At 39.1% G+C, this 13,229-nt stretch overlaps 1 protein-coding gene across 2 annotated transcripts in view; it reads left to right on the top strand.

Moving 5' to 3' along the window:
• Window positions 1-13,229, top strand: part of SGCG (sarcoglycan gamma) — a 31,515-nt gene that overhangs the window by 11,239 nt on the left and 7,047 nt on the right. For both annotated transcript variants that reach the window (XM_055542548.1, XM_055542547.1), the window contains 3 exons: window positions 733-820; window positions 6,796-6,915; window positions 8,205-8,277. In XM_055542548.1, the coding sequence (XP_055398523.1) occupies window positions 733-820; window positions 6,796-6,915; window positions 8,205-8,277 (281 nt within the window). The remainder of the gene's footprint in view (window positions 1-732; window positions 821-6,795; window positions 6,916-8,204; window positions 8,278-13,229) is intronic.

Raw genomic sequence — 13,229 nt, 5'->3', positions numbered from 1 at the left:
AAACTTCTTTCCTTCGGAAAAAAAAAAAACAATGCATCATTCCTCCACAACTTTGGAAGATATTTGGTTCCCTCTGACATAAACCCACCTGAATCCAACAGCCGAATTACTGCATTCCTTTTGAAGAAAACTGTTTATATAAGAGCCAGCAATCTTCTGTGAAACAAAGCCCCCATTCAGAGTATGACCCCACTTACACGCTCATAAAGCCACTTTCTCTTCCAACAAAGAGCTCTAAAAGCTTAGGCATCCAGCAGATTTTAAAAGCTCTTGAAATTGTGAGAAGGCTTTTGTGTTTTGAAAATAAGTAATACTGTCTTTATTACAGAAGAGCTAAACATTCTCTGATTTATCTTTTAAAATATATCATATCCTGAACATAAATTGTGAGAAATGAAATTTTAATTTTTTTGAAAAGACCAAACAAACACCAATTAAAATTTAATTGTTTCAGATCTTCACATTGAGAATGAACCTGGTGTATTATAAAATGTACATGGGCTCTGTAAACCCATGAGGTTATTATATTTTGTGGGGAAATAATTTAATGCATTTACCCCATTCACATAATATAATCCAAGTTTAAAAAAATTTAGCTGCAGTTTATAGGCTCACAGGATCTGTGATATCAGAAAAATTATTTTTCTATAAATCTTCAATTTATATACAAATGTAAAGGTATAGTCACTTTAGATAGTATACATTTGGCTCACTGTGTGAATCCATTTTTAGGACTCATCTCTGCTTCTGCAGTCTACACAGAATGTGACCATGAATGCACGCAACGCGGAAGGAGAAGTCACAGGCAGGTTAAAAGTGGGTAAGTTCAGCTTCATCAGAGTGCTTTGAGTGTGCGTGGGGTCCACGAGCAGTTGTGCCAAATGGATATATTTGTTTTTTTCTTCTAAAAGATTCAGAGTTATTTATGAGCAATCAGAGTATGAGTTTTCTAAACATCATGCTGTGTTGACCATAGAGAGTCATTCACCTGGTGGGAGGACAGTCTGAAGTATTTTAATTGAAGTTATTTTGATTCCAAGAAATAGAGGACCGTTTAAGGTAGTACAAGAAGCACAGTGACTACTGCAGGATACAAAACCATCTTGCAGAGACAGAGAACAGAAAACAAAGTAGTTGCACTCAAGGCAAAAAAGACCCGGGGCTGAGAGTCAAAGTATTCCTCCTCTCTCTTTCTTTCCCCTTCCTTCTCTCCACCGTATTTCCTTCCTTTCTGTGTGTGTTTGCCCATGATTTTCACTTGGGTATTGTGATTACATCAGTCCTAACTCTACAGGACTCTCTGGTCCTTCCTCTGGTTGACTGTAGTTCTCAACACTAGCCAACTTAGTCTTCAGTGTCTTCAATTCTGAACTCACAACAAAGTACTCTAATTGGCCCAATCACTCTGTCCAATCAACTGCCCTTGGGTGAGCCTTGTACACCCATCTGATCAACGAATAAGATCAGAGAATATATTCACATGGAAGCAAGGTCCCATGGAATCTTGCACAGAGAGTAAAAGGATTAGAAGAATAAGTATCAATGGAAAAAATGACAAAGAGCAAACAGATCACCATCTGTTTATAAAGGAATATATATTTGTACTACATATGTATACATACATATATATATATATGACTCAGTTATACATATATATGTACCAGTTTAGTTCAGTTACTCAGTCATGTCTGACTCTTTGCAACCCCATGGACTGCAGCACACCAGGCCTCCCTGTCCATCACCAACTCCCAGAGTTTACTCAAACTCATGTCCATTGAGTTGGTGATGCCATCCAACCATCTCATCTTCTGTTGTCCCCTTCTCCTCCTGCTTTCAATCTTTCCCAGCATGAGGGTCTTTGCAAATGAGTCAGTTCTTCACATCAGGTAGCCAAAGTATTGGAGTTTCAGCTTCAGCATCAGTCCTTCCAATGAATATTCAGGACTGATTTCCTTTAGGATGGACTGGTTGGATCTCCCTGCAGTACAAGGGACTCTCAAGAGTCTTTTCCAACACCACAGTTCAAAAGCATCAATTCTTCGGCCCTCAGCTTTCTTTAGAGTCCAACTCTCACATCCATACATGACTACTGGAAAAACCATAACTTTGACTAGATCGACCTCTGTTGGCAAAGTATTGTCTCTGCTTTTTAATATGCTGTTTCAATGGCAATATTTTAATAATATTCCAAAGAATGTACATATATAATAACTTGATTATGTAATATTCAAATATTGTAGTTAGGTTACTCTCTTCAGTCATTATCACAGTTCTTAATTCAGGCCACTCATATACTTAGTAGGTGTTTTCAATAAATACTTATCCAATGAATGAATAGAGGAGTGAATGAAAGATTGTGTAGAATGGGATGGGCTGAAAAACCATCTGGGAGAGAGTTCTAGGAGATGGACTGGGGTAAGACAGCCTGTCTAGAGTGCTCCAAAGTGCACAGGGGTTCAGATATAAGTCTGAGCTACACCATGAGGGATTTGGGGTCATGGAGAGGATCATGGGTGGGAAACAGATTCAAAATTTAGCAGCCAAAACAGAGGAGAGAACTTCAACAAGAAAAGTCAGGAATAAAAATCAAGGGGTTAGCAGCATTATTCACAATCGTCAAAACATGGAAACAGCATAAGTGTCCATCAGTGGATGATGGATAAAGAAGATGTGGCATATATGCACAATGGAATACTATTTATTCAGCCACGGAAAAGAACAAAATAATACTGTCTGCAGCAACATGAATGAACCTAGAGGTTGTCGTACTAAAGTGAAGTAAGTCCCAAAGAGGAAGGCAAATACCATATGATATAACTTATATTTGGAATCTAAAAAAAAATAATAAAATATGACACAAGTGAACCTATCTACGAAACAAAAACAGGCTCACAGACATAGAGAACATATTATGGTTGCCATGGGGGAGGGGACTGGGAAGAGGGATGGATTGGGCGGTTGGGGTTAGCTGCTGCTGCTGCTAAGTCACTTCAGTCGTGTCCAACTGTGTGTGACCCCATAGATGGCAGCCCACCAGGCTCCCCCATCCCTGGGATTCTCCAGGCAAGAACACTGGAGTGGGTTGCCATTTCCTTCTCCAATGCATGAAAGTGAAAAGTGAAAGTGAAGTCACTCAGTCATGTCCTACCCTCAGCTACCCCATGGACTACAGCCTTCCAGGCTCCTCCATGCATGGGATTTTCCAGGCAAGAGTACTGGAGTGGGGTGCCATTGCCTTCTCCAGTTAGGGTTAGCAGATGCAAACTATTACCTAGAGAAGGCATGAACAGCAAGGTTCTACTGTATAGCACAGGGAACTATATTCAATATCCTGTAATAAACCATAGGGCTTCCCTGGTGGCTCAGTGGTAAAGAATCCACCCGCCAATGTAGGAGATGTGGGTTTGATACCTGGGTTGGGAAGATCCCCTGGAGAAGGAAATGGCAACCCACTCCAGTATTCTTGCCTGGAGAATCCCATGAACAGAGGAGCTTGGCAAGCTACAGTGCATGAGGTTGCAACATGAAGTTGGACACGACTTAGCAACTAAACAACAAAAACAACAATAAACCATAATGGAGAAGAATATGAAAATGTGTGTGTGTGTGTGTGTGTGTATATATATATATATATATATATATATATATATAAAACTGAATCACTTTACAGCAGAAGTTATAATATCGTAAATCAACTCTACTTCAATAAAATAAATTTTTAAAAACAAGGGGTTCATCCACAGCGCTGCTGTAAACAGGACTGGAGCCCTTTCCTCGTTATTTAGGTCCGTGAACTCATGCATGTAGATGTAAAAGACTAGCCTAAAGATTAGAGTCAAGCTACACAGATAAGGGTCATTGACTCCAGGCTTATAAAGCTGAACTAAATAATACAAGATTACTCTAAAAAATTAGTAGAGTAAACTTAACTGCAGTTTTCTACTTCCAGGCCAGTATTTGTCCGGTACCATATTTGCAGCGGTAGAATAAAACCTTCCTAAAGGACTTTGTGCTGTTTGTTTTTAAATGATGCTCTCTTAAGTTAAAGCTAGCATAGTGGGGAGGGGCAGTGTTAATGGGGTATATTGTGAGTTAGGGAGAATTTGATTGTGTTTTTACAAGAAAAACCCTTGGGCCAGTTTCACAAACTGAATTCATCAGACCATAAAACCTGCCTTTATTTACTTCCTTTATCTTTTATTTATTTCCCTCTTTGTTTGAAACAAAGCCTTTCATTAGAAATTTTATTTTACCAAATAGCTCTTTCTTCATCATGAAAAAAGTATTTGAGTTTTGTTTCTTAAAGGACATGGCTGCAAATGAGGGTGATGTGTTCACCCCTAACGCACACCCACTAAGGTTATAAAATCTAGTAGACTATTAATAAAAGTTAGAAGATTTAGTTATAAACAGTTATTTTAAGAGGTGATTTATTCCTATGGCGGGCTTGTTGTCACGTGGAGAACAGTTTCTTTTGAAGTGGAAAACATAAACATGTTTAAACACTACACATGTTTCAGTGTCTATATTTTTTATTAAATGAAGATGGAATTTTATTCACCTCTGTGCCTTTGCTGGGGTAGCCCCTCTACCTGGAAAGTCTCATTCTCCCCTCATCAGGGAAACACTGATGCTTCCCGGTCAGCCCAGACATTCTCCTCCCAGGGTGTCAGAAATTCCTTGTTAGGTTCTCGCTGGACACTGTCCATGTTCGTCTCATGGCACTTATCACATTGCCCTGGGCTTACATTCTGTTGTCCTCAGTGGACTGTGAATTCCATCTGCATCTCACTCATTCATATATATTAAATTCTTAGCACAGAACTTTGAACATAAAAAACATACAAGAAATTTGTATTGAATGGGAGAGACTCACTCTCCTGCATTTTCTTTGATTTGACGGTTTGCTTGGCTCTGTTACTCATGAAAACGATGCAGCTAAACTCATTTGTTGAATATTTCAACAATATATATGAAGTAATGGTTACAGAAAAAATAGATCATTTAGTTGAGCCCTTTTACTTAATAAATTTCCCTCAAATTGTCATATGAACCTCCAGGGAGCTAAACAGTGAACTCTTACTGGATATATTACTCAGGTTTTTTTCATCTTGATTTTAAGCTCAAATAACTTCAAATTCATCACTTAATGCAGATCAATGTTTATATGATAAATACATCAGATATATCCGTGACCCAGAAGAGATAAATAGTGACACTGAGTCACAGGGTAACTGAGTTTGGGGCAAAGCTAAGAAGAGCAAAAATACAGGCAACTAACAAAAAATAAAGCAAGCCTTCCTAAAGAGAACAGAGAAAACATACAGGGGAAAAAAAAATCACTTCCACTTTATAACATACGCATACACACACATACACATATTTAAATGAAGCATGTATGTGGAGGGTTTTGAGGTACAGATCAGAATATGTATTGTGACAATATCCAAAACTGATTAATGTATTATTGGAAAACTTCTATTTAATTTCTAGCAGGTCCCCCTCAACTTGAATGAATGCTGTGAGGGACACAGGGACACATACACAAAAGCTTTCAGTTCAGTTCAGTTCAGTTCAGTCGCTCAGTCGTGTCTGACTCTTTTCGACCACATGAATTGCAGCACGCCAGGCCTCCCTGTCAAGTATCCATTTGACAATAAACTTACTTTTCTAGATAAGACTATAGAGCCAAGAAAAGAATTCAGGAACACTTGAACAAATGCTGAATGCTGTGTTCTAGAGAGATTAGTGAAGTAAAGTGAAGTCGCTCAGTCGTGTCTGACTCTTTGTGACCCCATGGACTGCAGCCTACCAGACTACTCTGTCCATTGGATTTTCCAGGCAATAGTCCTGGAGTGGATTGCCATTTCCATCTCCAGGGGATCTTCCCAACCCAGGGATCAAACCCCGGTCTACCACATTGTAGACAGATGTTTTACCGTCTGAGCCACCAGGGCAGACAGGTAATCTAGAGAGATTAATCCAGCATTAATCCTTCATGCTGGGTTAAAGTGCAGGGTTGGAAGAACAAGAAGCACAGAGAAATTAGGAGACATAGAATGATGTGCACCAATGAGGGAGACTGAACAAGATCTCACCCACCAAACGTACAGCATCACCAATGCCTGGCACTAGAAGCATCCATGAAACAAACATCTGCTGAGTCAGCCATGGGTTGCTCACAGTGGGTCTAAAGTTCATGAGAAAGGAGTCAACTTGGAGGACAAAGTGATGCCCTGTCCCTGAAATAGAAGATGTGGAGGAGACAGAAATGTCTGGGATGAAGGGGAAGGGCAGAAGTTGGCGGGTGTATTTCCATGGTGATGTCTGTTTTCTCCAAGGAGTAGGAGGTGAGGGGTAGGGCAGAGGCGAGAATCCAAGTGACTCATTGCCTGGGTTAACTTTGGTCACTGAGATGGTCTTTCACAGATCTCACATTTCAGAAAACAAAATCCTCAGTTGTTGATATGCAAAAGAATAGCAATTTAAGTAATCTGCGTAGAGGAATTATATTATTTTTGGCAGGTTTTAAAAACTGGAAAAAATTAATTTTTAAATAATTCATTCATACATATATTTGATATATACTAACACACATGTGACCTAAATTAATTTTAATAAGATTTAGGGTTAAGACTTAAAATTTAATCATAGAGTTAAAAAAAATAAACTATTGGTGACAAATCCTAAATGTTTAGTGATGTGGTACTAGTGCGTGACAGCATATGTAAAAGTGGAGTCTGTAACACTGCAGAGTGAACACTTTATAATAAGCTGTGTTAATTAATTCTTTAGGTCCCAAAATGGTAGAGGTCCAGAGTCAGCAGTTTCAGATCCACTCCAAGGATGGCAAGCCACTGTTCACTGTGGATGAAGAGAAAGTCATGGTTGGTACAGATAAACTTCGAGTAACAGGTAGGTATAGCTCTTTATTTTTGATTAAGGAATAATTGACAAACAACATTAGCTTCAGGTATACAATATGGTGATTCAATATTCATATATATCGTGAAATGATCCACACTAAGTCTAGTTAATGTCCATCACCACACATATTTACAAATTTATTTTCTTGTTATGAGAACTTGTAAGATGCACTCTCAGCAACTTTCAAATATACCATACAGTATTATTAACTAGGGGGCTTCCCAGGTGGCTCAGTGGTAAAGAACAAGCCTGCCAAAGCAGGAGACTTGGGTTCGATCCCTGAGTCAGAAAAATCCCCTGGAGAAGGAAATGGCAACCCACTCTAGCAGTCTTGCCTGGGAAATTGCATGGACAGAGGAGCCTGGCTGACTATAGTCCATGGCGTCGCAAAAGAATCAGACAGGACTTATCGACTAAACAACAGTTGCTTTCTAGTTTTAAAATAAGCCTGAGTAGGAAAGATACGTACACCCCAGTGTTCACTGCAGCACTGTTTATAATAGCCACGATTTGGAAGCAACCTAAGTGTCCATCAACAGAGGAATGGATAAAGATGAGGTATGTATATACAATGGAATCTAACTCAGCCATTAAAAAGAATGAAATAATGCCATTTGCAGCAACATAGATGGACCTAAAGAGTGTTATATTAAATAAAGTAAATCAGACAGAGAAGAAGAAATATGATATGACATCCCTTATATGTGTAATCAAAACAGAAATGATACAAATGAACTTACTTACAAAACAGAAAGAGACTCACAGACTTAGAGAATGAGTTTATGGTTGCTGGGGGGAGGAGAAGGATGGGGAGAAAGGATACTTAGGGAGTTTGAGATGAACATGTACACACTGCTATATTTAAAATGGATAACCAACAAGGACCTACTGTATAGCCCAGGGAGCTCTGTTCAATGTTATGTGGATGGGAGGGGAGTCTGGGGGAGAATGGATATGTGTATATGTAAGGCTGAGTCCCTCTTCTGTCCACATGAAACCACAACATTGTTCATCGGCTATACCCCAATACAAAATTAAAAGTTAAACCTGGGTATTTGCAACTGCTTTAAAAATCATATTTTGTTTATAGGAACCTAGTGAAATCATGGCGTTCTTGGAAAAGTAGGAAAGCAGTTATGCCTATTTTATCCCACAACTCAAACGTCTATACAGTCAGCAATCAGAACCTACACGTCCGGTAAAATGCAGTATAGAGGCTTGATTTGTTGGCCGTTGTTTACTTTTGTAAGAATGCTACACCTTTGGTTTGTGTTTAGGGCCTGAAGGGGCTCTTTTTGAACATTCGGTGGAGACGCCCCTCGTAAGACCCGACCCACCCCAGGACCTCAGGTAAGAGTTTTGTTCAGATGTAAACAAACTGGTTATGTGCTGGAGTAACGCTTCAGCAGATGCTACCAGGCGGTTCCTCATTCTGATGACCTTCCACCCATGACAGGTCATTTCTGACAGAATCCAGTGGGTGAACGTCCTTGAGCGCGTCCCGTCTTCCCGTCTCTGAGACGCAGGCCTGGTGACCAGCCCTGCCCCTGCCCCAGGGCAGCCTGCACTGTTCTGGTACACTAGTTCCTCCTCCAGGAAACCTCAGGGACTTGGCTAAATGCCACTATTTTATTTACTTTTTCCTAGCTTTTTTTTTTTAATTGTGGTAAAAATACACATATAAAATGTATCATTGTAACCATTTTTAAATGTATAGTTCAGAACATATTTATACTTTACAAACTTAAAAGTTTCGTTTTTTATTTTCTATTATGGTTTACCACAGTATATTGAATATAGTTCCCTGTGCTGTACAGTAAGACCTTATTGTTTATTCATCCTGTATATAGCAGTTTGCATCCGTTAACCCCAAACTCCCAATCCTTCTCTCCCTCCATCACCACTCTTCCCCTTGACAGCCACAGGTCTGTTCCCTATGTTTGTGGGTCTGTTTATGTTTTGTAGATGAGTTCATTGTATCATATTTGAGATTCCACATACAAGTGGCATCATCGATGGCTCAGCAGGTAAAGAATCTGCTTGAGATGCAGGAGACATGGGAGATGCGGGTTTGATCCCTGGGTGGGGAAGATCCCTTGGAGGATGACATGGCAACCCACTCCAATATTCTAGACTATTGCTTGAAAAATCCCATGGACAGAGGAGCCTGGCGGTCTACAGTTCAAAGGGTCGCAATGACTCGGACGTGACTGAGCCCACAGCACACATAAGTGATATCCTATGGCATTTGTCTTTGTCTGACTAGATTATATACTAGAGAGTAGTATAATCGCTAGGTCCATCCATACAGCTGCATACAGCATTATTTCACTCCTTTGTGTAACTGAATAATATTCCATTGTGTGTGTGTGTGTGTAAATATACCACAGCATCTTTATCCCTTCACCTGTCGATGGACATTGAGGTGGTTTCCACAGTTTCTGGTTACTGTGAATAGCGTTGCTATTAAAGTAGGGGTGTAAATGCAGCTATTTAAAAATGCTTCATTGACTCCATGTCAGCCATAGGAAAGTCCAGAATGCTCCCGGGGCACTTGGCCTGTGACCTAGTCTCCATGGGGCCCCCTAGACTGGCACCCTGGGCACCTCTGCTCACTCGTCCTGAGACCCAGCAGCTGCCAGCCCCAAGCTCCACACTCCCACACACCTTGTCCCACCTGACTGGGGTGCCCCTCCTGACCTTGGACACCCATGGATGTCTCCTTGTCCTCTTGCTTCAGCTCACCAACCCATCGTTCTTCCCTGAAAATCATCAGCTGAGGTAAAACAATGGCACCTTTTAGTGAAAGAGAATTGTGTCCTATATGGGCTTAAAATGTCCAAAAGGCATTCTCAGAAATTTCAGTTTAACATTACATTTTTAAAATATGTGCACTGTGAGTAGAGACAAGAGCATTACAAAACTGAGAACATGATGAATCCATATGTGCAAAGAAACTGGAAAACTTTGATATATCTTTTTTAAACTGTGGCAAAATGCACATAAATTTTACCTTCTTAACCACTTTTAAACGTACAGTTCAAAAGCCTATGGTAGGCTCATTGTTGTCAACCATCCCTACCTCCAGTCACCAGAATTCTTTACATCTTGCAAAACTGAAACTCCACGCCCCTTAAACACTAACTCCTGTCCCTTTCCCCACGCCCTGCATGCCACCACCCTGCCCTCTGTGTCTATGAATCTGAGGACTCTTGGCACATTGTTTAAGTGGAATCGTACAGTATGTGTCCTTTTGCGACTGGCATAATATCCTCAACCTTTGGTATATCTCTGTGTAATATCAGAATATATAAAATCACCTCGTTCCATATGTGTTTATTCTTTATACAGAGTCTCTGTGTGCCTGTGTGTATTTCACCGTATCACTGGCTACTGAATGTCCTTTACTGCTGTAACTGTTTATTCCAATAGTATATTTGTGCTTTATAACAAAAACAAACAATAGTTTTAAAAACAAGTGTCTTCAAGTCTACAGTGTCACTTAAAGTCACATTTAGAATTTGAACTGGAAAAATATTCAGGTCAACTAGCACATTCTAATATATTATATTAATATATAATTAATAATTATAATAATATTTTAATTAATTTATATTTAATTTAATATATTAAATATATATTTAATATATTAAATAAATAAATTAATTCTATTAATTTAATTAATTAATAATTATAATAATAATTCTAATAATATATATTCTAATATATTATGTATAACAGGGGAATAATGTACAGTAGGAACTCCAGCTTTACAAACAAGCCTGGTGACCTTGGCCAAACTAACCTTTTGAGGCTATATTTTCTCATAAAACATGTCAGCCATAGGAAAACATTGGTAGTAGTATATATCTCAGTATTCTGGGGAAGATTTAATAAGCTATGAAGTTAAAAATGTCTTGTAAACTGAAATTTTTATTATCATTATTATACCAACTAGATATTCATACCAAATGGAATTGGAGTTAGGAAATTTGGCATTTCTCTTAGCGTTAATGTCTAATTAAACATTAATCTAAAGCAAATGAGAGTTTAATTCATCTTACCCACTTAGAGAACATTTGCAGCATAAAATTAGATTGTGACTATAATTAAATTGTAACAGTTTCATTGATTTTGATAAAGGACCATGAGATCAATATTATAGAATTATTATAGTTAGGGAAGAAGAACATTTTATTTTTGTAGGAAAGAAACATGATTCAATCTCTTTAAAAAATAATGCCATGAGAAAAATTTTGTTTTTAAAAATAATATAAATTGTAGAGCTGCCAAACTACTCTTTGCAATGAACGTCACTGTTTTAAAAGTATGGGCCTCATTATTAAACAATTCGTCTTACGTTTTTCCCATTAGGAAATAAATTTTCTGGCTTCTACAGCAGGGCTTTGCTGAAAAAGAAATGGCAGAAGAGTATTCTCTGGCTTTCTAAAACGTGACACTAAGGGAACATTCCATAACCCAAGTGTTACAACCAGAGTGACTGAGAACATAATGAAATTATAAGGAATTGCTTGAGGAATGGGGTTTGGATGGAAGACATGAACTAACAGGTTTTGAATGCCTGCCACTGCCAGGAAATGTGTCTGTACTGTCACATAATTTATCTCGTTTCCTCGTCAGCTCGACCTGAAAAGCATCAACTCAATCCCCATTTTACAAAAGAGAACACTGAGCTCCAGGTAGGAGCACATTCTAAGACACAAAGGAAAAAAGGCAGCCAACTGCTGACTCAACAGCTCTGGCTCCAAAGCCAGTGTACGCTGTGTTCCCACCTTCCACCACCCAGGGGAACCCTTTAGTGATTCACTCCCTGATTTACCACCAGACTCTGCTGACTGAGTGCATGAGAGCTGTATTGTCTTCTGTGAGTTCGTGCTATCACCTGTCTTTCCCTTTTTATGTCTATGTCCAGTAGCATTACTATTCCTGGCCTGAGTAAAATGAGATCGATTCTGGAATATCTTAACTGACCTATGAAAACTTTGTGGATGTTGTTGGGTTAAGCACTGGGCCGACCCAGAGGGATGGAATGGGGAGGGAGGAGGGAGGAGGGTTCAGGATGGGGAACACATGTATACCTGTGGCGGATTCATTTTGATATTTGGCAAAACTAATACAATTATGTAAAGTTTAAAAATAAAATAAAATTGAAGAACAAAAAAAAAATTAAAAAAAAGATCATGAAGATCATTTATAAAAAGACCTCTGAAATATATGTTTAAATATCACAATTTAAATTTTGGTATTTGCTCAAATGGTAGTTATGAAAGCATAACAGTTATTTTCTTTAAGAAAAGTATATAATTGACTTGTATTTAAGCTAGATTTACATTTCTTAGGGCAAGGTCATCCTCAAGAGAAGCATGAACTATAACATACCATTTTAAAGCTAATTCTCATTTATGCATGATATAATTCAATCTTTTTTTAAAAAATTCAGCAAAAATGTATAAAGTGTGTTTACGTGCCAGAGTCTATATAGATGCTGCTTCCACAGTGATAAAAGGCATGGTCCCTGACCTTAGTGAGTTTAGAGTCTGTTGGAAGAAAGAAACGTGCAAACAAGTTACAATGACATCATTCATTGTGATGAAGGTGCAAAACGATAGTGAGGGCATAGGAGAAAGAGCGTAACTCTTCCTAGGGTGATCCGAGATGAAGTCACAGATAGGAAAGCTCTTGAACGGAAACTTAAGGATTCAGTAGATGTGGATGCAGTGGGGCAAACTGCAAAGCCCCTACAGTCCAGTAGGGATGTGATGGTGGAAACCATGCCCAGGACGTAGTAACAGATATGTTTCTTCATTAGATCAGTAAAATGAACAGACATGGAAGTATTTGTTCCCATTTCAAACACTTGTAAATATTGCTTTCCTTAGTACAGTTCATAAATATCACCGAAGTAGAAACCAAGGAAGCCCATTCATTCCCAGGTCCCAGGAATCAAGTAGAAAATTCATGGTCAGTGCATGTGTCAGTCGTGTCTGACTCTTTGCAAACCCGTGGACTGTAGCCCACCAGGCTCCTCTGTCCATGGGATTCTCCAGACAAGAATACTGCAGTGGATTGCCATGCTCTCCTCCAGGGGATCCTCCCAATCCAGGGATCAAAGCCAGGTCTCATGCATCTCCTGCATTGCAGGTGGGTTCTTCACCACTGGCACTACCTGGGAAGCCCATGGTGGAGTGGAAGCTCAGTCAGGGGCACTCAAGGAGAAATCAGGACTCCACAGAGACTAGGGGCTGGAGCTTGAATATTTTATGGAGACTGAGATTCCAAGC

The sequence above is a fragment of the Bubalus kerabau genome, chromosome 12, assembly GCF_029407905.1.
Source record: "Bubalus kerabau isolate K-KA32 ecotype Philippines breed swamp buffalo chromosome 12, PCC_UOA_SB_1v2, whole genome shotgun sequence".
Taxonomy (NCBI): Eukaryota; Metazoa; Chordata; class Mammalia; order Artiodactyla; family Bovidae; genus Bubalus; species Bubalus kerabau.
This window is presented reverse-complemented; position numbering and strand designations above follow the sequence as displayed.